The sequence below is a fragment of the Typha angustifolia genome, chromosome 3, assembly GCF_048772165.1.
Source record: "Typha angustifolia cultivar Huaian chromosome 3, ASM4877216v1, whole genome shotgun sequence".
NCBI lineage: Eukaryota > Viridiplantae > Streptophyta > Magnoliopsida > Poales > Typhaceae > Typha > Typha angustifolia.
The window spans coordinates 3943511-3969514 of NC_133241.1; the positions used below are offsets into that span (position 1 = coordinate 3943511).

Consider the following 26004-nt stretch of genomic DNA (forward strand, 5'->3'; position numbering starts at 1 on the left):
AAAGGGAAAACCTTAGCAGAGAGAGAGAGAGAGAGAGAGCACTTCACCTTGCTTGAGAACTAGTCACCAAATGTTGATCTCATTGGAAAATTAATTGTCATTGCTCATTGTCATTGCATTAGGAGGGAAGGATGCATCAGGCAAGAGAGAGATGAGAAAAGGGTTGAGAGCATGAGAGAGAGGAGAGAAATTTACTATTACTTTGGTTTCAATTCCGGGTAGGATCCGACCATTAATACTATCCATTTCGGCCTGATACGTCAGATTCCAACTTGAAACTAGTGTTTTGATCTCGTCAGAAAATTACTTGTTGTTGCTTGCCGTCGTCTGATTGGGAGGGAAGGAGGACGCATTGTGAGAGCGAGACGGGAGAAGGGTTGAAAGCGTGAGAGAGAGGATTCTGAAGAGAGAAACTTATTACTTATTAATTGAGTTTTGGATCTGAGTTGAATTCGACATGTTAGTGTTTAGTTTGTTTCATCCTGTTTTGGCCTGATACGATTTATCCAGCCCGAAATTAGTGAAAGCACTAGTTTCTGGCATGGATAGATATCAAGCATGGCCAATCCACATCTGAATCAGCTAAAAATTCAATCCATGCTTGTATCCATCAATTTGATTGGTTTGGTCTTGCAGAATACTTGAAGCTTCATTAATTATATATAGCCAGATTGGTTGAGGACAAGATGTACTGACCTATTTTGTCAGCTTGAACCATCAATTAAAGTAAATGAATGAAATAAATCATCCATGCTTCTTTATCTTTGTTACCTTTTCTTAATGAGACACAGTTTGCGATAGCTGAGCGAGTTCAAAACTTACTGGCCCTAGAACCAGAAATAAATAGGCGTACTCCTCAATTGACCTAAAACTTCAATTAGAACTCAAGCTTAGATTGATGTTTTGTTCAAAAAGTTATAGGATCCAGGCCTGATTTTATGGTAAGAAAGAAAAAATGGAGATTGACTTTCAACTAGTCAGTAGGAGAAATGGATAATACACTTGTGCAAAATGTGATGCATATGGTTGTTACATTTTTCAGACAGGGTTGAAACTAAAGCTTCATTAAAATTTATAATACCTTTCTAACCAATGAATGCACTGTGGGATCTGAAGGAACTCATTTTGAGATGAGAAAAAACTAGTACTTTCTCTTTTTGCAGCTTGGAACAAGTATTTTAAAATTTCAAAGCACAACTAATGGTTAGAAAAGTGTTGAAACTTTTCTAAAGTTCTAATGTGAGTTTCTAGTCCAACTTTATGTGTGTATATTGATTTTCCTAGATAGGCTTTTTCCTGAAGTCCAACCAACGACAAAGTTTATGGTGGTTAGTCTTATGCTATGAAGCATGGACATGGACACGGCGACATGGCAAATTTTAAAAATATAGGACACGGACACGACGAAATAAATAAATAAAAAAAATACATTATTCATTTATCTAAAGTAAAAGTTTGCAATTTAATAGTGTTAAATACATACATCAAGCTATAAGAACTAAGAAGTATCACTAAAAAAACTAAGAAGTATACATCAAGCTGTAAGAACTAATTTAAAGATAAGAACAAAATTGAAAGACAATCAAAAGTGTACAAAATTCTAAAAAGATATTAGATTATTATTACAAGCCTCAAAAGTGCAAAACATGTCCAACTGTCCAAGTAACTGAGTTTCACAGAAGTTTAAAAACTAACAATCATTACAAAATAGCAACATAAGGTAGATCATTCATCTTCAATTGCCTCGTTGCCTTCATCAACAAACATTGTAGTCTCCAATTCCAATTCATCAATTGAGAGATCAGCAAACTCCAACATTCCTGCACCATTAAAGAAATCATAAAAATCTCCTTCGACATCCCATATCTTGGTCTCCTCTCTCAAATAATCTAGAAACCACCTTGATAGAAGGTGAAGATTAGTATGCACATATATTAAATCTTTAGCTCTCTGTGAAGGTATCTTGTTTCTTTTCAATAAATGGATGAAAGAATAGGTGCTCCAGTTCCTCTCACAACCTGAAGAAGGGCAAGGTTGCCCAAGTAACCTAAGTGCTAAATTCTGAAGAATAGGAGTAGAAACACCATGAGCAACTCACCGCATGATTGGATCAAACTCATTTCTATCTGCTATTGAATCATACTTAGCAAAACTTTTGGTTGATGTGGAGAAACTAGTATACTGTTGATATGCTATTTTTCGTTCTTCTGCATTTGGAAATAACCTTTTTAAGTATTTATTTCTCATATTAGAAATTTCCAAATCCTTATGCGCTGGTACACGATTTGGATCCTCTTGAATCCATGATGAGCTATAATACCTATTAACATAATCATATAATTAGTAAACAATAGCAATGAAAGAACAATAAAATTTTTAATCATAAGAAAGAGGACTATAGAAATTAAATTAACCTTGGATTCAAAGAATGTGCTAAGCAATGTAATGGTGTATTGCTTTTATCCCATCTATCCACTAGGATCTTGTGCACCATTGAATAAAAAATAGATTCCTCGCCTTCTTTCTTGTTTTCATGCATAAATATGACTGTCTTCACCTTTTCAATCATTGTATCCCACATTTCATATATCAAATGTAAGCATGGTTTATTTGTGTCTGCAATCCGTAGCATACTGTATATAAGCTTTGTGAAGATAAGTATATATTTAATTTTATCCTACCAAATATCATCAATGACTTTATCTTTGACAAATTGTGCTTTGCCAATATCATCTTCCCTATAAGAACTCCATTTATCACTGATTACCATTGATTGAAGACTCTTTTTGATCTTTCTGAATATTTTCAACAATCACCGAAGCAAAACGAGTCTCCGCAATAGCAAATAATTTTAAGCTGACAAATTTATTAAAAATAGCCAACCTCATTGAATGTTGCATGATGAAATTTTTTATGCACATTACTTCCCCTGCAATTACTGAAATTTAGCTACACTCATCAAACACAATCTCATTTGCCTCAGTGTTTTTTGCTGCATACATGTTCTTTAAAGCTAGGTTGAGAGTGTGAGTTACACATGGAGTTCAAAAAATGTGAGAAAACTTTGCTTCAAAAAGCATCTGTGCTGCCTTACAAACAGGTGCATTATCCGTAACCACTTGGACTATATTATGAGGTCTAACATCTTCAATGATTTTAATGATCAGATTAGAGATAAAAATTTTATCTTTGAATTCTCCTGAACAATTCACAGCTCTCAAGAATATAGGCCCACTCTCAGTCATCGCTTAAAAATTTATAAGCGGTCTCCTTTGTTCATTAGTCCAACTATCACATACAATACTCAGCCCTTTCTCCCCCCATGTGCTTCTAACAGGGTTTAGCAACATTTCAATATTTGCTCTCTTGTTGAAGTAGTGTAGTTCTCAACATATTGTAGTCAGGGAGCACAAATCCAGAAATATTATTATTTGTTGCAAATTGAAAGGCTCTAATATAGTGAGAGTTTCTTGCCAGATGAAAAGACAACTCAGCTGAATAAAACATTCTTACAATCTCACAATATAATTGATTGCGAGCATAAGAATTAAATGACTTCTCAATAGGTGTCATTCTTGTTGCTCTTTTTTTTTTGATGTCCCTCCCATATCAAAACCTACACCTCCAACTGAGCTGCTAGAAGATGCCGCTAGTCCAAATTTTGGCAAAGGAATTTGTTTAGGCATCGAATTTTTAATTCTTAACTCGGCCATAACAACAACCCTTTTCATTTTCATAATATGTTCACTACTTACTTTTGGACAACCTCTAATTCCATGCCCACTAATTTTCAGCAAATGAGCCTTTACTCTATAATATAATCCCTTGTAGACTTGTTGACAATAATTGCATCTAAAATTATAATTTCCTCCACCTTCTCCTAATTTCTCTATCTTAGTAATATATCTCCACAAAAGAGCATTATCATCCACAGAAGATGCAGTATTTTGATTAGAATCAGGACTATTTTCAGTATTCATTTTTCTTCAACCGCAATAAAACTATATTAGTAAAGAGATATGTATTAGCAGATTAACAATTTAACAGATAGAGATTAGAGAAGCTTTAATATAATTTAACAATTTAATAACAGAGATTAAAATAATTAACATAAATTAAAATAATTTAATAGAGAGAGAGTGAGACAGTGAGAGAGAATGAGAGAGAGAGATAGTGAGACAGAGAGAGATAGCGAGAGAGAGAGACAGAGAGTGAGAGAAAGAGAGGGAGGAAGAGATAGAGACAGAGATAATGAGAGGGAGGAAGAGACAACGAGAGAGAGAGAGAATGAGAGAGAATGAGAGAAAGGGAGAGAGGGAGGAAGAGACAGCGAGAGAGAGAGAGAGAGAGGGGGAGGAAGAGATAGAGAATGAGAGGGAGGGAGGAAGATACAGGGAGAGAGAGATAGAGACAAGAAGGGCAGGGAGGGAGGGAGGGAGGAAGAGACAGAGAGAGACAGAGATAGGGAGAGAGAAGAACCTACGTCCTCGCCGTGCTCAGCTCGCCGCGCTCGCTCCGTCGGCCGTTGTGCTCGCTCAGCAGCTCGTCGCGCCTCGGATCGTCACTCGGCAGCTGCTCAATGGTTTTAGGGCTTCAATTGAACGATTTCGTCGCTTAACAGTGAAGGTGAGAAAACGATGGGGTTTTAGGTTTTATTATCGGGTTTGGATTCGGGTTAATAACATTTGATCGAACTCGACCCGACTCGTTAAACATTATCTAAAATATTGCCCGTGTCCCAACAGTGTCCGACTTTTTTTTTTTTTTTTGGGGAAACTCTGGACACGTGTCGGACACGGACACCTCCTCTTGGGAGAGGTGTCCATGCTTCATTGGTCTTATGGTTAAACTTCTATCAAACCTATATAGACTGCTTATCGCTTCATGCTTGGTGTAGAAAATTTAAATTTGTGCCGTTCTCTGACATTTATTTTGTTTTTGATTCTCCTCTTGTATGTTGAGATTTTATTTTATGCTTTCTGTTCAGAATTATGATCTTAACCCAGTTGGTTTAGAGATTTAGAAAATTATTTTACCTTTCTTCACTTGGCTTTTCTCCTATGTTTTAGATGAAAGCTCTGCTCTAGATGCATTACAAACGTTAGCCGATCTGTCCGTGAATATCCTACAGCCGGCATCTGCTGTTGAATCTGGTTAGTTTTGTCTGTTTTGAATTCAACTTTTTTTTCATTTAACTATTATAGGATGACCTGTGGCAAGTCATGTTAATTTGGATAAATTAATGAAGAACTCATATTTGTTGTAATTTTTATCTTTAGTTAAGCATGTAATATTTTGATTATTTTTAATGACTTTACTAATGCGGTTGTGGAATTCTTTATAACTTTTCTTCTTGGGCAAATTTGCATGATCAATTCTACCCCCCATTTCTTGCTGCTAATTTTCATGTCTAGTGATAACAGATATATCTACAGAATATTTTCTGAAATTATTATTATTATAAGGGTAATTCTTTCCAAGTATTGTTAGAGAATGAGAAATTTGTGTCAATTGAAATTTGTTCAATATTATAAATATTTATTTTTTGGTAGCTTAAGTTTGTATTATTTGTAGAGATTTCTATATATGTTTATATACATAGTGTTTATATATGTATGAATTTACATGCTCTTTTTAGGAAGGTAGCTATCCAAGTATGATAGATGGGTATAATTATACTGTAAGAATGGCATGCTAGCTGTTTGAAGTTTTGGTTGAATTGGGAGGAACATACATGACCAAAATAAACAAGCTGTAGGAGTGGACATTTTTGATAACTCCAATTTAGTTATTCTTTTGAGATACAGATAGTTGATGCCTGACTTGGGGGCCATTTGGCAAAGTGGGATAAAGTTGGATAAGGGGTTTTATTCGGGATAAAACCCCCTTTATCCTAAAAGTTTTTTGCCAAACAAGGGATAATAGAATGGGATAAAAAAAAGCTTAAACCCCACTTTTAGTATATCTTTATCCTAACTTTTAGCTATGATAAAATGATTAGATATCTCACCCATTTATCCCAATTTTTTAAATGTCTGAATTGCTCATCCCGAAAAGCCAAATCACCTAATTGTAATGAGTATAATATATATTTATAATATCTAATAATTAGAATATATTACTAAATTATAATGTGGTTGTAATCCCAATCCCAGTTTTTTCTTATTCCTTTGACAAATGAGCTCTAGATGTTTTAGTAATCTATATATATTATGACATAAGCGAGAGGTGTAGTTGACCTAACTATGGTCAGGATGTGCTAGTTTCTCTTTTTTTCTCCTCCTATTTTGTTCTAGAATTATGGATGGCTGTGCTAGTCGGCTCGCCCCATGCCAACTGGCAGTTGCATTGCTAGTAATGGCACGGCATGGTGTGTGCCAATGCACACCCCTGTGCCAACCTGTGTTGAACATTGTGCTATGTGGAGTTTTTCTCATTATCGAATCAATTGATCAATTAACCGTTTAGAAGACTTAGATAAAATTGATGATGATGATAGTGATAGTCATGGTGATAGTGATAATGATGAGACTCAGTTTAGTGGTGGTGATGATGGAAATGAGACATGCAATCTATGTTACACAACCTTCTCAGATGTATTATTTTTATAGAGGATTTGAGTCTGTAGGTAGTAGGACATTGTGAGAGGTGTACTCACAGGATGACATGAGTTCATTATTATTACTATCATTTTAATGACGACATCCACCAGAGCCACAACATCCTTATTATACTCTATATCTACAATCTGCACATGCATATGATGTACCTGTGGTGGTACCAATGCTGGTCGCTCCCATACATGTTCAATATCTATGTCATATCATAAGAGAATTATAAAATTTTTATTTGTATAAGACTATGTGAAACATTACAATAAGCATTACTATCAGTGGATGAGTTTTTGAGAATATTAATAGTATTTAATGTAACATTTTCGTGTTATTCTTGTGCTGACAAATGAAGTTTTTGATCCTCCTTGTCATCCTATATTAAACTAGATATCGATTTTAATTATTGAACTATTATCAATTAATATTATGTGTTCAATTTTATTATGGAGTATTCAATTATATTATGGAGGTTTAATCATTAATATTAATTTTAACGAATGTATTCAATCATATTATGTGTTGAATAATATTTATATTTAACTATTGCTTTATATTTAATAAAATAGGTCATTTACAAAAATAATATAAAAATAAAACACTATAATGTATGTTTTAATATATATATTTTAATAAAAAATCAAAGATTGACATATTGAAGATTCAAAAACATATTAAAATATTTTGAAAAGTTTATTAAAAATATTATAAATGTGTGCCAATGGCACATAGGGGTGTACCATTGATACGCAGGGGCGTGTCGAGATATGCTGCTCGGCATGCCTCGTGTCAACGGACATGTGTCGTGCTGATGGCGGTAGGACATGGCACAACCACTGGGACGACCATTGCTGTTTAGAAGTTTTCTATTGGAATTGTTTAGTCACCAAACTGTTATGAATTTGATGTTTTCGTTAGCGATTAGTCTGAGCAATTCTCAACCTTCTTCGCAAGGTTAAGCCAGCCTTGCCAGCAACTAAGTAAAACTATAAAACAACGGTAGAAAGGAAAATAGTAGAGAATGGAAGAGTAGTTCTCTTTTCACTTATTAAATAGCTTACAAAGTTGTGTCATTACATGATATATGATCCGGATTAAATCCAAGTTCGAATTAGCTCGAGTCAGTGGACCGAATGAGACGGTTAAGTAGATTGAGTTAAGTTTGAGTTTAGTCATTTTTTATTATGTTTGGTTCAATGTTTACTTATTTAATTAATTGGAGTCTACGTAAGGTTCAGTTAGAACTGATTTATGATTTGCTTTAGTTGGGTTCTAGCCGAATTAGCTAGATGAGTTGAGTCAATTAGTCGGGTTAAGTCTCTATAAATATGTGGAGGGCAGTCCAATTTGAGTAATGCTTGATTATTGATTTGGATTTATCTTCTTTCTTTATCTCTGACTTCTCCCGTCTCGTCCCTCCTTGCCCTAGCCATCTTTATCACCTGTATGGCTTTTGTCTCTACCATCGACGTTGCCGGCCTTCCACAACCTCAAGTTACCACCACTGCTATCTTTTGTTGAGCCACCACCACCTTGGTTGTGACTCAATGAAGCATAGGCACGGACACTGGACACGGGCACAACAATCTAATAGTGTTAAATACACATACATCAAGGTATAAGAACTAAGAAGTATATGTCAAGCTACAAGAACTGAGAACTATACATCAAGCCATAAGAACTAATTTAGAGATAAAAATAAATTGAAAGACAATAAAAAAGGTACAAAATTCTAAAAAGTATACATCAAGCTATAAGAACTAAAAAGTATACATCAAGCTATAAGAATTAAGAAGTATACATTAAGCTATAAGAACTAATTTAGAGATAAAAACAAATTGAAAGAATCATTAGTGCACAAAATTCTAAAAAGACATTGATTTATTATTACAAGCCCTAAAAGTGCAAAATATGTCCAAGTAACTAAGTTCCACAGAAGTTTAAAAACTAACAATCATTACAACATAGCAACATAAGGTAGATCATTTAGGTTTAGCCGGCTCATTGCCTTAATCAATAAATATTATAATTTCTAAATCTAGTTTTGAGAGATCAACAAACTCTAATATTCTTGCACTATTAAAGGAATTATAAGAATCTTCTCCGACATCCCATATTTTGGTCTCCTCTCTCAAATAATTGGAGACCTCCTTGATAGATAGAAGGAGAAGATTAGTATGTACGTATACTAAATTTTCAGCTCTCTGTGAAGTTATTTTGTTCCTTTTCAATAAATGAGTGAAAGAATAGGTGCTCCTTCCTCTCACGGCCTGAAGAAGAGCAAGGTTGCCTAAGTAACCTAAGTGCTAAATTTTAAAGAATAGGAGCAGAAACACTATGAGCAACCCACCACATGTTTGGATCAAAATTATTTCTATCTACTATCGAATCATAATCAACAAAACTTTTAGTTGATATAAAAAAACTAGTATACTCTTGGTATACTATTTTTCGTTCTTCTGTATTTGGAAATAACTTTTTTAAGCATTTTTTTCTCATTAAAAATTTTCAAATCCTTATGTGGTGGTACATGATTTGGATCCTCTTGAATCCATGGTGAGCTGTAATACCTATTAACATAATCATCTAATTAGTAAAAAATACATAGCGACGAAAGAACAATAAAATATTTAATCATAAGAAAAAGAACTATAGAAATTAAGTTAACCTTGGATTCAAAGAATGCGCTAAACAATGTAGTGGTATATTGTTTTTGTCCTATCTATCCTCTAGGATCTTGTGCACCACTAAATAAAAGATAGATTCCTCGCTTTCCTTCTTATTTTCATGCATAAATATGACTATCTTCACCTTTTCAATCAAGGTCAAGATTCAAAAAATTAGGATTAGCCTTTTGAAAAGACGATACGTATTGGCCAGATCGGTCGTGTGGATCGGATTTCTTTTTTACTAAAAGTTCTAAATATTATTTAAAAATGTAGGAAAATTTTTAAAAATTTAGAAAACATGACAAAAAATAAGAAAGTAATAATTATTCTCATAAGCCCTAAAAATTAAACAAAAGTACTAACTCAAAAGTTAAAATTTCGATGTTTAAGTTGGCTCTTGTAAATCCCCGTAGTCATCTTCATTATAATCATCATAAGCTTGTAAATAATGATGTCTAGGGCTTGGTACTCTAAAGAGTGATTGCATCATATTATTCATATCGAATATATCTTGTCTTTGAGGTGGATAATAGTTAACATGTGGATCTTGTGTCTGAGGATACCGAGGAGGATAATAACCAGCATATGGATCATGTGATGGTTATAAACAATGAATACTTGATGAAGCATAGTCATAGGAAACAACATCCTGATAACGACATCGCTGATACGTATTTACATTCTCAGTTTCTCTATCTTAAATCCAATGCCTTAATTTTTCCCTCAACAAATGTGGAAGAGATGATCTCACCACCAGGTGTATCATCAGGATTATCATTGGCATTAATAGCTATACTATCTCTCGTTGTCGAACGACTTGTACTAGCTTCTGCTCTAGTCGTGATCTTCTCCAATGCCTCATCTAATCATGAGTTATCTCTATCATATAATAATCTATCTTTCACTTCTCTGATCCATGGAGTCAGGGGGTCTTCTTCATAAAAAAATAGATCTAAATCAATTAACTGATCATTTTTTGTCTTTCTTTTTAAATTCTCCCTCTTAATCTTATATTATAATGGCAAAACACTTATTTTTCTAATCTCCATTGTCAATCGATTACGTGTTTTGGTATGGATCAAGAAAAAGGTAGTCCAATTCTTTTTACATTGTGATGAAGATAGAGTTTGACTTAAGATCTTTGCTATTGGTGTAAAATTTGGTGCCTCATTCCATTCATAAATGGATCACTATTCAGCTGGACTGTTATGAGATATAGTTGCAGCAACTTTAGTAGTACTAAATTGGCCAGCTCTCAATCTATATTTCTCCATCTGAAATATATTATTGAATATATTTTATAAGAAATTGAATATATTGAAATTTGAAACAAATAATAATAAAATTATTCAATTGAATAATAACACTCTTCTCTATTGCAAATGATTTGTTTATAAATATTAGGCTCTAGTCTGCTAATTATTTTTCTAACTCCTAGGAGGACTTCAGTATCATTGTTGACATTTGTAGAGAATTGAAATTTGAGATTCAGAAAATATTCTGTAGAAATTTATAACTTAAAATTTCTAAGCATTCAAATTCAAAACTTTTAAAATAATAAACTAATGCTTACCAGCGGCGTGTATATCTTTATGTAGTTTGTTCCATCTGGAGTCAATCAATTTTCGCTTATAACTTTTGCCTATATTTTTTTTGTTGACTATTTTGCTAAGTTCATAGACTCGTATAAGAAACCATCTCAGACTTGTCGTCACTGTATATAAGTCGTAATACTTTGATAAGAGGCTCAAATATTGCAGTGGTAATTATATATTATGTCAAAATGCATTTCCAAGAGCCATGTTTTTCAAAGCTTCACTTAAATTTTGATCTTTCGGTTTTATATTCTTATTTTTCGTAAACTACTATGCTAATGTAAATACTTGTATAATCTTATCTTTATATTGCATTATGTTCTTCAATGCTAAAAAATGAGTGGCAAATCTGGTGAGGCTTGGTCTGATAATCTCTGTACCACCAGTCATTTGCTTAAGCAAATTAAGAATCCATTTATGATTATATATGAAGTTTGTCAACCTTTGACCTTTATGTATATATTAATTTTGAAATTTTTGGCAATATCTTCCAACACGAGATCAAGACAATGTATAGTACATGATGTTCAATATAAATGTTGTCTTTTTATCATAAGTAATGGTCCAGCAATCTTATAATTTGCCTTATTATCTGTAACCACTTGGATTATCTTTTTTTACTAATTTTTCTATTACCTCATCCATTAACTGAAAAATATAATTTGTACTTTTAAAATAAGCAGTAGCGTCCACAGATTTTAAAAATATTGTCCTTATGACTGAGTACACTAGGAAATTAATTATATTTCTACTATTTTGTGTAGTCCATCTATCACACATCAGTGTATAATCAAATTCATCCTAATACTTTTTAAAAGTCACAATATAAGTATGAACCTCATTTACTTTTGAGTTAAGATATTTAGTAGCAATATCTTTTGAGTTAAGATATGTATATGACCTTTTTTTTTTCTGAAGATATATATCTATCGGTTCAATATTTTCAGCTAAGAGCAACGCAATGTTGCTGGCCAATGTCTAAATCTTGTGACTTTTCATTTGGAGCAATTTTAATTTTAATGTAAACACTTAAATAGAGATCAAATTAAAAATATAAATTATAATTTAGAAAATTAAAAATACAATTTCAACAAATTAAATAATTAAGAAAAAAATAAAAGACAATTTCAGCAAATATTTAATCTCAATTTCAGCAAATTAAATAATTCAGCAAATATTTAATCTCAATTTCAAAAAATATTTAATCTCAATTTCAGCAAATTAAATAATTCAGCAAATATTTAGTCACAATTTCAGCAAATTAAATAATTCAGCAAATATTTAATCACAATTTCAGCAAATTAAATAATTCAGCAGATATTTAATATCAATTTCAGCAAATATTTAATTACAATTTTAGTAAATTCAACAAAGAACAATTTGAATTTTAGAAAGTTATCATGTGGAAAAAAAATCGGTAAAGAGGAAAAATAAGAGATTAGAGATAAGAACATTAAAATAAAAAAAATTCTTCTTAACTTTCACTGAAAAGTAGAAGAGATTAGAGAGAGAAAGAGAGAAAGAAAACTAAAAGAAAAGTGAAAAATTATGGTGCAGTGAAGGAGAAAAAGGATAGAAGAAAAAAAGAGTAAAAAAATTAAAAAACTGAGAGAATTTTTTTTAATAAAATTAAAAAATTATATACCGAAATTTGTTGGAGTTTGCTGAAGCTAGATCTTCATCGTCGGAGTTAGATCTCTCTGTTAGAACTTAGAAATAGTGAGAGAATGAAGAAAAGGAGAAAGGAGTGAAAGAGAGAGAAAGAGAGAGGAAAGGAGGAGAGAAAATAAAAAAAGTGGTCCGGCTTGGGGAAATTAACCAATTGATGTCCTTGGGTCGGATACCGGTCAAATCCATAATGGATCTGACTTGGTTTAATTAAAATGGCTAGTCCCTATTTGGATCGGTCGATCCTGGCTGATTTAGATTGGGATCAGCTGATCCGACGAACCTTGATTATGGTATCCCCTATTTCATATATCAAATGTAAGCATGGGTTATCTATGTCTGCAATATATAGAATATAATATATAGGCTCTATAAAGGCAAGTATATATTCAATTTTATCCCACCAAAAGTCATCGAGGACTTTATTTTTAACAAATTGTGCTTTGCCAATATCTTCTCTGTAAGAACTCTATTTATCACTGATTTTGATTGAAGACCCTTCTTGATCTTTCTGAATCTTTTCAACATTATTATCACCGAAGCAAAGTGAGTGTCCGCAATAGCAAATAGTTTTAAGTTAACAAATTCATTAAAGATAGCCAACCTCATTGAATATTGGATGATGAAATTTTTTTTGCACATTACGCCCCCTGCAATTATTGAAATCCAGATATACTCATCAAACACAATCTCATTTACCTTAGAATTTTTGTTGCATATATGTTCTTCAAAACTAGGTTAAGAGTACGAGAAAATCTTGCTTCAAGAAGTATCCTATTGCCTTACAAATATGTGCTCGTAACCACTTGGACTACATTATGAGGCCCAACCTCTTCAATGATTTAATAATTAAATTGGAGATAAAAAATTTATTTTTATATTCTCTCTTTCACAGCCCTCAAAAACATAGGGTCACTCTTAGTCACCGCTAAAAAATTTATAAGTGATCTCCTCTGTGCATCAGTCCAACCATTACATATAATACTCACCCCTTTCACCCCCCATGTGCTTCTAATAAATTTTAGCAATATTTCAATATTTGCTTTCTCTTGTTGAAGTAGTGTAGTTCTCAACATATTGTAACTAGGGGGCATAATAGAAATATTATTATTTGTTGCAAATTAAAAGGCTCAACATAGTAAGGGTTCCTTGCCAGGTGAAAAGGCAAGTTAGCTAAATTAAAACATTCTTGCAATCTCATTATATAATTGATTGCGATCACCATAATTAATAGACTTCTTAATATGTGTCATTCTAGTTGCTCTTTTGTTTTTCCTTGATGTCCCTTCCATATCAAAACCTATATCTCCGATTGAGCTACTAAAAGATGCCACTTGCCCAAATTTTGGCAAAAGAATTTGTTTAGGCATTGAATTTTTAATTCTCAACTTGACTATATCAACAACCTTTCTCATTTCGATAACATGTTCACTAACTTTTCGGCAACCTCTAATTCCATGCCCACTAATTTTTAGCAAATGAGCTTTTACTTTATAATATGATTTTTTGTAGACTTATTGACAATAATTGCATCTAAAATTAAGATTTCCTTCACCTTTACCTAATTTCTCCATCTTAGTAACATGCCTCCATAAATGAGCATTCTCATCCACAGAAGAAGCAATATTTGACTAGAATCAGTATTTTAAACTACATTAGTAAAAAATATGTATTGGCAGATTAACAATTTAACAGAGAGAGAAGCTTTAATATAATTTAACAATTTAATTACAAAGAGGAAAAATGTAAGAAATCAAAGGGGTATAAACTCTAAACATTGAACTCCCAATTTTTCTGCCTATCAATCTATCACATTATCAGTTTATCACACTAATTAGAATTAAAATAACGAACAGAAATTTAAATTTAAGATTAAGCCCTATCGGTATAAAAAAATAAAAGAAATAAATTGAAAGGCTTTAAAGGAGAGTAGAGAGAGAGAGAGAGAGATCAACTAGTTAGAACTTAGAAGAAATGAAAGTGGCCTGCGAGGGGAGGGGAGAGAGAGAGAAGAATCTCGCCATAGCAATCCGTCGTCCTCATTGTGCTTAGCAGCCCGTCGCGATTGTCACCGCATTGTCTTCTTCTGCTCGAGTTTTTTAGGTGAGTTGAGAGTTTAAGTGTGGTGAGGATTTAGAGATTTTTTTAGGGCTAATGGGTGTTGATTGGGGTTGAGAGGCGAGGGGGTCTGATTATTTAGTTTTGGGTTTGGATCCGACGAACTCAAATCGACCCGTTTCGCCCAATAACACACGCCATGTCTAAGTCGTGTCCACGCTGTGTCCCATTTTATTTTTAATTTTTTTAAATTAGGACACTTCTAACCGATGCTCATGCGTGTCTGTGTCCGACACATGTTTGACACAAACACCTCCCCCAAATAGAGGTGTCCGTGCTTCATTGTTGTGACTCCTTTGCTCAGCCCAAGCCGTACCACCATAGCACTCAACTGCTCGCTTATCATCGCCACCACCTCCTCCTTCCTCTCGAGCCAACCCATCTCTATCCTTGGCCTCAGTATTGCCACCAGCACTACCATCTCCTAGTATCCTCCCTCTACTCTCCATGCCTCAACCAAGCCCTAGCCGAAGCCCTTTATTAGCCCCAAGCCACCGCTCCATCTCGTAACCATAGCCATCGCCCAATTGCCACCAATCCTAGCTAGTTTATCAACCTTATCCACCCCTAGCCACCTTCCTCCTTGATTCAAACCACCAAGAAACTCTAACTATGGGTTGCCTCCACTCTAGGTCGGCCACCTTAAACCTTGGCACGACCTCAGACGTAAGGGGCAAACCCCAGTCTCTTATCAGCCCAATCTAGCCCACTTGTGTGCTCGTTAGCCCAGTTTAGGGCTTCACATGTTAGAATCCTTCAATCAGGCCAAACCCAACTAGCCTTTCTCTAGCTAAGGCCCTAATCCACTTTCATACCAAATTACAGCATTAGACTCCACTCTTCTGTTCAACAGGCCAAACTTGGGTGCATAATGGTGATGATCTTCGTGACGTGGGGATTCAAGGCTGAATAGTGTGGCTTGAGTTTCCCAAATTTGATGGCTCAGACCAGACTTGAGTGCATAGTGGTGATGATCTTCATGACACAGGGATTCAAGGCCGAATGGTGTGGCTTGAGTTCCCCAAATTCGACGACTGTGATCCACTCGATTGGATCTATCTCATCGAGCAATTCTTTATATACCATAGGGCAATGAAGAATTAGGTGTTGTTGGCATTGTTCGACTTCGAGAAAGTTATGATTCAGTGGTATTAAGCTGCCCAAATAGTGATTTCTCGATGATTCAACTATTGAGTTAGCTTCTTTGTTGTAGGAATTCAATGAGGTGTTAAAGAACTAAAGGTTTTGTTGTTGGCAAGATCATGTGAGTGTCGCATTGAGGTTGTGCCTGCTGCGGGTTTGATGAATGTGAGGCCATATTGTTGCCCACCCTAGACAATAATAGAAACACTAGAGTTGTTTTAGCCACTGGCAGCTCCACTCGAGGCTATGATGAATGCATTATCATGGTAGCTCGAGTTGGTTGAGTTAGCCGCTTACTTGGCCTAGTCAGAGTTAGAGGGGTTTGAGCTACATAAGGTTTGTTCAGAGGAGCTTGAGTTCTCACCTTGAGGTTAATATGAATGTCAATGTGGTGGAATGATATGATTAGGACTAAATCTGAGTCTAAGTTCAAATTAGTCTGAGTTAGTGAGTCAATTGAGATGTTTGAGTAGATCGAGTTAAGTCCTTTTCTTATTATGTTTGGTTCAAATGGTTTACTTATTTAATTTGTTTAAGTTCATGTACGTTTCAGTCTAAACCATTGTTTTGAAAAGCGGTAATGGCGGCCGCCATGGCGGAGCAGTGCACCAGCAGCCTCGCAAAGTAGCAACGCAGCCTGCAGGCGGGTAGGGGCTAGCAAACTTTAAAAGAAAGGTTGATAGCGATCTCCTCAGTCTTGTCTCTCACTTGATCCTCCTTTTTCTGGCCTAAGCAGTAGCAGTAGCAGTAGCACGAGTAACATTGACAACAAACGGCAGCGGTAGCACGAGCTCATCTGCATCCCTTGTCTCTTCTTGCTCTTTCGCTGCAGCTTTCTCTCCCTCTTTGGTGACACGATGCTGATCTATCTCTCGTTCTCTCTACTTCTCTTTTTTTCAAGCTTTTTTTGCTATGTTTTCAATTTTACCCCTACTATAAATGGATGACCGGCTGGCATTTGAAGTAGTACTGAAGTATGGAAATTTTTTTCTAGTGTTTTAGAATCTCAGTTATTGTTAAATGAGAAAAGGGTTAGTTATGATTATATTTTAGCTACTTGTAATTTTAGTATTAATTTTTAGCTATATTAGAATATATTATATATCATATATATTTATTTTTAATTTTTTATATATTAAAATACGACACCGTCTTGGTGTCCGTCTTGATGCCTGCCTTCCGCGTAGGCGCTAGGTGGTGGAGTGATCGCTCGCAATCCATGACCGCCTTTCAATACATTGATCCAAACTAATTTATGGTTTGCTTTATTTTAGTTCTAGTAGAGTCGGCTAGACTAGTCGAGCCGATTAGTTTGGTTAGCCTCTATAAATATGTGAGGGCAGCCCAAGTTGAGTAATGCTTGACTATCAATTTGGATCTATCTTCCGTTCTCCTTCATCTCTGACTTCTAACCCCTCATCCCCTCTTGCCCTAGGTCGCCCTTATCACCCAAGGGAAGCCAAGTTGAGTAATGCTTGACTATTAATTTGAGTCATCTTCTTTCTCCTCCCTTCATCTTTGACTACTTTCCCTCGTTCCTCCTTGCCCTAGTCATCCTTATCACTCGTACAACTTTCATCTCTACCCTCGATGTCGTTGGCCTTTTGCATCAGCATCAGCAAGCCACCATCACCACCCTAGTCAGCTTCCCTCCATCATCATCGCCACCCCTCCTTGATCAACCACTCACCACCACTACACCCAATCTTGACTACCATCGTCAACTCGAGCTACTACCTCTACCTTTCCGCCGAGCCATCTCATCTCCACCCTTGGCCTTAGTGCTGCCACCATCACGACCACCTCTTGGCATCCTCCTCCCATGCTCTATCCTTAGTCAGGCCCTGGCTAAAGCCCTCTATTAGCCCCAAGCCACTGCTCCATCTCCTAGCAGCAGCTACTATCCAACCACCACCAGTCCCAGCGGGTTTATTGTCCTTTTCCACTCTCTAGCCACCTTCCTCCTTGATCTGAACCATCTGAAAACTCTAGCTAGGGTTGCCTCTACTTCAGAGTGGACCCTTAGCATGACCTCACATACAAGGGGCAAACCCAAACCCTAGTTGACCCGATCTAGCTCACTCATGCGCCGGTCAGCCTAGTCTAGGGCTTTCACTTGTTCGACCCCTTTAATCAGCCCAAACCCAATCCAAACCCTAGCCCATCTCTAGCTAAGACCATAACAGATTTCCCCACTAGATTGCAGCATCGGACTTCACGCTAAGCATCTGAACTAGCCTAAAGCCCTAGTAGGACTCGACAGACCCATGCTAGCTTGTTGAGATCAGGGCTTTGTTCTATTTAGCCTATCTTCTAGCCAAATCCTCAAGCCCTCTCCATAGCAATCTCTCACAAGGACTTAGACCCATCTTCCAGCCAAATGGTAGGCTTAGATTTGAAGTAAAAAGGCTTGAGACACCCAAAAGCCTAACTGGCCTGATTTTGTCCGACCGGCCAGACTCGGGTCCACAAGATTGAGGTCAACTTTCTTCTTTGTTTTGGCCCATTGTTGACCTATTTGAGAGAACCCTAACCAGGGTCATACGATTAGACTGAGAGGGCCTTCCCCTTATATAGGGGTTTAGGGAATATACAATTTGCACTAGAGTATAAAGGGCAGGAATATTTTACAGGTAGTGGTCTATCCTGGAGATAGATTGTACAGAGTTACAAGTAATAGGCAGCAATTAATCCCTCTAGATTGAGTGTCCTGCACTAGAGTATAAGGGGCAAGTTACAATGAGAGGGCTTCTGCCTTATATAGGGGTTTGGGAAATATAAAACCTGCACTAGAGTATAAGGGGCAGGAGTATTTTACAAATAATGGCATGCGCAAGAGATAGATTATACACAAGTCACAAGTGATAGGCAGCAGTTAAGCCCACTAAATTCAGTGAGCCTTTTTTCTTTGAGTAAGCATGGGGTTGACCTCTGATAGAATGAGTAACTCATTGAAACTTTATAATGTACTTTTTGCAGAATTCAGGCTCAATTGAATTTGTATAGAATTCAAGTTCAATAGGTAACATGGTGTGACAAGAAAAGAAAAGTGGAGAAATCTTTTACTTTGGTAGAACTATTGTTATACATTTACAACCATGACCTTGTTTTGTATCACGTATTCACCTATTGAAAAAAAAGCATGTGAACCACAAATAAATTTACGTAATTTAATTGACAAGAATAATTGATATAGAATAATAATGATATCAAAATTTGTTTAATTAGAGCAATATTTATGCTAAAATTTGCTTTATAGAAATGATGGCCGTGTCGGTTGGCACACCTCGTGCCGACTAGTACTTGCTGTGCTAATGGTAGCATAACACTTATCACGGGGTGTGTTAGTGGCACACCGCTGCGTTGAGCTGTGTTGATCGACATGAGTGCATGTCGGACTGGCATGGGTGAGTGCTAACTCGTGTTGGATCGGTATGGATGCCGACTGGGGTCACGTGGTTTTTAAAACAAATTTTATTGTTATAAAATCTATCCATTAGAGTGGTAAATTTAAAATATTCTATATATCATTTTCTTTATTATGTGACAAACATGATCGTCATGTGGAGGTTATTTTCTTTTAATTTTTTTATATTCCAATCATATTATAGAGTATTGAATCACATTATGGAGTGTTCAATTATTAAGATTAGTTTTAATCAACGATGGTCGTGCCACAGGCACGGCACGTGCCGTGGCACTTGCTGGCCATGCCGTAAGAAAAGGAGAGAAAAATGTACCACCTTGACCGTCGCTGCTCCCGGTTGCCGTCGCCGCTCACGGTTGCCGTCGCCGCTCACGGTCGCCATTGCCGCTCGCCCGAGCTCGCATCGGGTGCCCTAGCTAAGGGAGGGGAAGAGAGAGAGAGAGAGAGAGAGAGAGAGAAAGAGAGAGAGAGAGAGAGAGAGAGAGAGAGAGAGAGAGAGAGAGAGAGGTTTATCGGTTAAAAACTTAAGTTGCGGATCCGGGCGAGCGACGATGGCGATCGCAAGCGGTGATGGCGTCGGCGAGCGGCGACGGCGACAGCGAGCTCAACGACGAGGTCATGGCGAAGCTATTAAGAGGGGTGCCGTGCGGCACCCCTCGTGCCACATGTCGGTACGCCGCTGGCACGGCCATCCTTGGTTTTAATAAATATATTCGATCATATTATGTGTTTTGTAATGTTTCTATTTGACTATTGTTATATTTTTAATAAATTAGATCATGTACAAAAATAATCCAAAAATAAAAGACCGTAATATAAGCTTTATATATGTATGTTAATTAAAAATGAAGATTTATGTGCTGAAGACCCACTGCGTATTGAGGGCATGCCCATCGGGGATCGGCATAGCACATGCCTGCGGCATGGTCATCGTTACTTTGTAGTATCCTAGGAACAGGGTTTTACTTTTTAAGAATAGGGGCATGCCCCTTGTGCTATGACTTATCTACATGCCTCTTTGTGTTGTAGTTCTATCAAAATATCTCCCTAGGCAAGGATTTTGTTTTGTTAGGTGGCGCAGAAAGTGTTAGTTAGCTGTTGGCACATTACATGTTTTCTAGCAATGATTGACTTACCATATGCCAAATGAAAGGTGGAGGAAATTGATCCATCAGTAAAGGGAGAGGAGCTGGTTGAGTACAGGGGTACAGGGAAAGGAAATTAAGAGTCACCCTTTACTGCACATTGTTCCATCAGTGAAGTTGGTCCCATGGTTTTTGGAAGGAGAAAATAAAAATGGGTGGAGCAGGGCATGTCAAGTTTAAGAAAACTCTTGATCTTCTCCTAACCTCTTTGTTGAGCTATATAATTGAAGAAGTGGGTCATGTGTTTTCTTAAACTTGATTCCTTGGAACTTTGTTATCTTCTTCCTTATATGCATTTGGGTTGAGAGACTAAGTTAATTAAAGTAAGAAAAAGTAGCACCAAATAAATAAATAGAAATGTAGGGAAGCTGATCAAATAGAATTCCTTTGAATTAGCACTAGAAACTGGATTTATGTTTGGATTCTGCTGATTTTGGTAAACCCATAATAATACATTAATTTTTGCTGGATAACCAATTGAATTAAAAGTTTTAGATAATAGACTGACAAAGTATATTATGCCTAAACACACCTACCACGTGTAGCCCTGTATGCTGCACATGGATACAAGATGTGAGGCCCTTCCACACCGCACTAGAACATGTTACAGTGAATTAGTGATAGAGATTAAAAGAGGACACATGAAGAAGTCTGCTCTGTTATTAGACCAGGTTTGGATAGGATTAGTAGCTTAGCATGAATCTATTAGTCTATTGCACTAAAGCCTTTCCATTTTTTCTTTCACCATGGAAAGTCCTATTCTTAACTGTGACAAATACATCCCTCTTTCCCTCTCCACTCAGCACCCCACCCACCCGCTGCAAGACCCCCACATTAGGCTACGGTACTATTGCAATTTTTTTTTCTTCTTTCAAGTTTGAATTTTCTTTTAATTCATGTTTGCCTCTTCTTTTTTTCCTCTCTAGATTAGAGCATTAGTGTATGCAAGTATTACTTTCTCTTGTGCCTGACCTTTGTAAGAATATATTCTGCAACCTGTAAAGGTAAAGGTATGTGTTAGTCATTCGGGCTCAGTTTTGCTGCAAATTACTACTACATTCAATTGATTCTTGTCCATATTTATATGTTTCCGTGCTTCTTAGGTGTACTTAAAGTCAACCTATATTATTTCATGTGTTCACTGCTCTTTTCCAACTTCTCCATTTTTACTAAGAAGCTAACTGCTATCAAAAACTAACTATTTCATTCTCTTTTCCTAGAATCATCAGCCCAGGTTAAAGAAGAAAAGAAGGACATTGATTCTGATGGGAGGCCTAATGTGCCTGAATCAAGTTCAACAAATTATCAAAGAGATAATTCTAGAATGTCCTTAAAAAAGGATAAGAAACATTCTGAAAGTATTGGTTCTGGTTTTGTTGCCCGGAGAAATGCTAAATCTATGAAGGGCTTACAACACGATGAAAGTGCCATTTCTGAAATGAAACAACAAACTTGTGCTTGTAGCAGTAAAAGAGAAAAAAGAAAGCGTAAATCTTTGACTGAAAATGTAAGATAATATGTCACTAACATACATGGGCATCAATTCTTACTCTTCGCCGAATTTAAGTACTTCATTTGATTAAGATTATTTACATTTGTAATATGCAGATTTCAAAAGCTGAATTTGATAGTGATTCACAAAAGGTTGAATCTCAAAAGATTGAGGTACCTTATCTTTTCTTCCTGAAATTTTTTATACCTTTTTCTGATCATTAGAAATATTTTTGTTGCATGTTGAAGAATTTTCATAGTCGTGCCTTCAGTTAAATAATCTTTTTTGAACATCAATTAGCAAATAATAGCTAACATGCTAGGAATGTTGGTATCTATTTTAGCTCGAAGCAGGGGGCAAATGTTTTGCATAACTTCTATGTTTCTTTTCAAGGTTATGAATGTCGCTAATGATCCCTAGGCAGAGTGGGTCTCTCTGTCCTTAATCTCCTATGCGCCTTCTTTTGGTGTAGGCTGATGTTGACTGCTTGATGCATCAGCTTGTCGATTTTTAAGAAAAATCATGGTTCAAAGAGTAGTAATACCAATTATGTATCCTTTTACATCATAGGATAACATGAGCGGACGTTGTTATGCTACCTTCTGAATCATTTCTTTAAGTCATTATCTAACTAAATTAGTCAGATGAGACAAATTGAATGATAAAATAAAGAGAAATTTGCATATAACGCCCTGTTTCTTAACGAAAGTGTGATTTATGCCCTATATTTTCACTATTTACAAATCAAGCCCTATGATTTAGTGAATATATGCAAAAAACACCCTACTAACACTAAGAATTCGTTAAGTAGAGATATTTTATTTTTAAAATGATTGAAATGCCCTTAGTATGATTAGGTTGAAGGTATTTTGGTAATTTTTTTAGTATAATTAACTTAACCCAGAGGTTTGGTTAAGTTTAACTAATGATTTAACAACAGATTATTTTTTGCACATATTCGCTAAATTATAAGGCTCGATTTGCAAATAGTATAAACATATGGTGTAAACAACTATTTTGTTAAAAGACAAGATATTATATGCAAATTCCCCTAAAATAAATGATAAGCTACCAATTTTGCATTGTAAAAATTTAAATCACATTACATATTTAACCCCTAAATTTTAAAATTTAAGAAAATTTAAAATTTTAAAAAAAGGGCTATATATGGCTTAATGGCTGGCACATGGTCATACCACTAGCGCACTCCGTGCCAGATGTTGTGTCACTATTGGCACGACAATTGTTGGTCGGCACAGCCATCCATGATCACTGGTACTGATAAGTGTACAATCTCTCACTATTGAATGACTTTGCCAGCCTTCGCCCTCATTATTGTCTCCCCCAATACCTAGTCTAATCATGAGTTATCTCTATTATCTAATAATCTATCATTCACTTCTTCAATCCATGGATTCAATGTCTTCATTAAAAATATAATTTAAATTAGAGTATTTTATAAATCACATCCTACATTTTACCTATTTTGTGATTCACACTCCGTCTTTGACAATTTTGTAATCCGATCTATTTTCTCTATAATTCTCGTTTAACACTCTAACATTATTTTAACTAACTGATATCGACCAAATTACTAAAACACCCTCACCACTATTTTTCCTCTTTGCCCCTCTTTTGAAGAAAGTATGGGTAATTTAGGAATTTATAAATTATTTCATATATTATAACGAAATATTTCTTTGCCAGTACCATTTAAATTAACGGAGGGTATTAAATGAGAATTATGAGAAAAAAGTACGGGTCGGGTTACAAAAAACTCAAAGATGAGGTTTGAATCACAAAATAGATAAAATATTAGGTGTGATTTATAAAATTCCCTATAAATTAATCGAATTATTTTCTAAAGATTTTTATAAATCACACCTTACATTTTGTCTATTTTATGATTCGCTCCCTATTTTTGGTGATTTTATAACGTGACCTCTCATTTTCTCTATAATGTTCATTTAACACCCTGAGTTAAACTTAACCTAACCATAATCAAACTGAATGATACTAGAAAGAGAATATTCTGTTATAATCTACTATGTAATTTATAACATTCCTAAATTACTTTTGTACTTATCTCTAATTTTATTTATAATTGAACATACATACTTGTTGCTTTTTCTCAAACTATAGAGAACATCACCTAAATGCTAAGCCAATTTTAGAGCTTCCCAACTCCAAACCATGGAGATATTAGAGCTCTTCAAACGCCAAGTCGATTTTGTTGCTTGCGACCTCAAAGATAGGGAGGGAGATGAAAATTTGGAGAAAGATGGAGAAAAAAAAGGTTTGAGCTGAAGAGATGGAGAAAAATAGGTAAAGTTGAGGGAAGCTTCTAAGGCTTGTACGTGGTATGGATTTTGGGGGATTTTTGTTGGTTGTGGGTTTTATAATAAATTAATTACATAAAAATTTAAAAATTAAAACAATAATAACAAATTTTTTAATTGAATCATAACTCACTATCCTTATCGCAAATAATTTATTTATGAATGTCGGGCTCTAGCCTGCTGATTATCTTTCTAACTCTCAGCAAGACTTCAGTATCATTATTAACATTTGTAGATAATTGAAATTTTGGATTAAGAAAATACCATGTAAAAATTTAAAATTTATATGCATTCAAATTTCTAAATATCCTAAATAAAATTAATTAGTAAATTAAAAGAATGCGTGCGAGTAATGTCTATATTTTTATGTAGTCTATTCCATCTGGAATTAATCTTGATTTTTTTGCTTTGTCTATAGTCTTATATATAAAACCTATTTTAGATTTACAATCATTATCTACAAATCGTAATACTTTGACAAGAGGCTTAAATACTATTGTGACAATTATAATACTGTTCAAACATGCATTTTCATGAGCCACGTTCTTCAAATTTCACCTAAACACATATCTTTAACTTTCATATTCTCAATTTTTATAAATCAAACTGTGATATAATATTCTCAAAATATCGTCATTGTAGCATGTTCTTTGATGCTAAAAAATGAGTGACAAATTTAGTATGGCCAAGTTTGATGATATCCCTATTATCAATCATCTAAGTAAATTAAGAACTCAATGATGGCTATATATAAAGTTTGTCAATTTGACTTTCATATATGACTATATCAATTTAAGGATCTTCAGCAATATCGTCTAATATAAGATCAATACAATACACAGCATATGACGTCCAATAATGTCACTTCATCATAAGTAATTTTCAGTAGCTTTATAATTGGCCCCATTATTAATAACCACTTGGATTACTTTTTTTTCACTTATTTCTTCTACTATCTCATCCATCAACTAACAAATATAATCTGTATTTTTGAAATACACAGTATCATATATAGACTTCAAAAATATTGTTCCCATACCCGAATACATCAAGAAATTAATTATATTTTTTTTATTTTGTGTAGCTTATTAATCACACATCAATGTATAACTAAATTCATCACAATACATTTTAAATGTCTTAATGTAAGTGTGAAGCTTATTTACCTTTCAATCAAGCTATTTAGTAGCAATATCATTTAAACTAGATAGACTAACATCTGTTTTCTAACTTCCATAGCTACTTAAATTCAAGCTACTATATTTTATTGTCTTTTAACCAAATGTTTTTCAAACTGTTAATACCATCACTCATTTCCTCCCCACACCAGTTACACTTGATATATTTTTTATTTTTCCTAATAGTACTGTAATGTTGCTATCCAATGTCAGTATCATATGACTTTTGTTTTGGAGCTATTTCAATTTTCATTGTAGATAAACCTAAACAAGTAAACAAAGATAAAAATAAAATAAAAAATAATTGAAAATTAAAAAAATAAAATCTTCTCTATCTTCATCCCTTTCTCTTTATTTCTTTATGATTTCTTTTACTCTCCCTTCTTTTTCCCTCTCTCGCTTTTTCTCTCTCTGACTTACACTCCCTAAAATTCTTTACTGTTGAAAATTTTCTATTTTTTTTTCTTCTCCGTTTCTCTCTCGATCTCTCCTTTCTCTCTTTTTCTCTCTCTTCCCCCTCGTCCTCTTACCGTCGGTTTGACACCTTTTTTCTCTATTTCTTCTCTCCTTCCTTTTCACTTTCTACTCTCACGTCTCTCTCTCACATTCTCATTGTTAA

General features: G+C 34.9%; 1 protein-coding gene across 3 annotated transcripts in view; it reads left to right on the forward strand.

The window, feature by feature from the left end:
• Positions 1 to 26004, forward strand: part of LOC140780189 (protein ALWAYS EARLY 3-like) — a 59810-nt gene that overhangs the window by 21434 nt on the left and 12372 nt on the right. For all 3 annotated transcript variants that reach the window (XM_073125590.1, XM_073125593.1, XM_073125592.1), the window contains exons 9-11: positions 5070 to 5153; positions 21597 to 21883; positions 21985 to 22041. In XM_073125590.1, coding sequence (XP_072981691.1) covers positions 5070 to 5153; positions 21597 to 21883; positions 21985 to 22041 — 428 coding nt within the window. The remainder of the gene's footprint in view (positions 1 to 5069; positions 5154 to 21596; positions 21884 to 21984; positions 22042 to 26004) is intronic.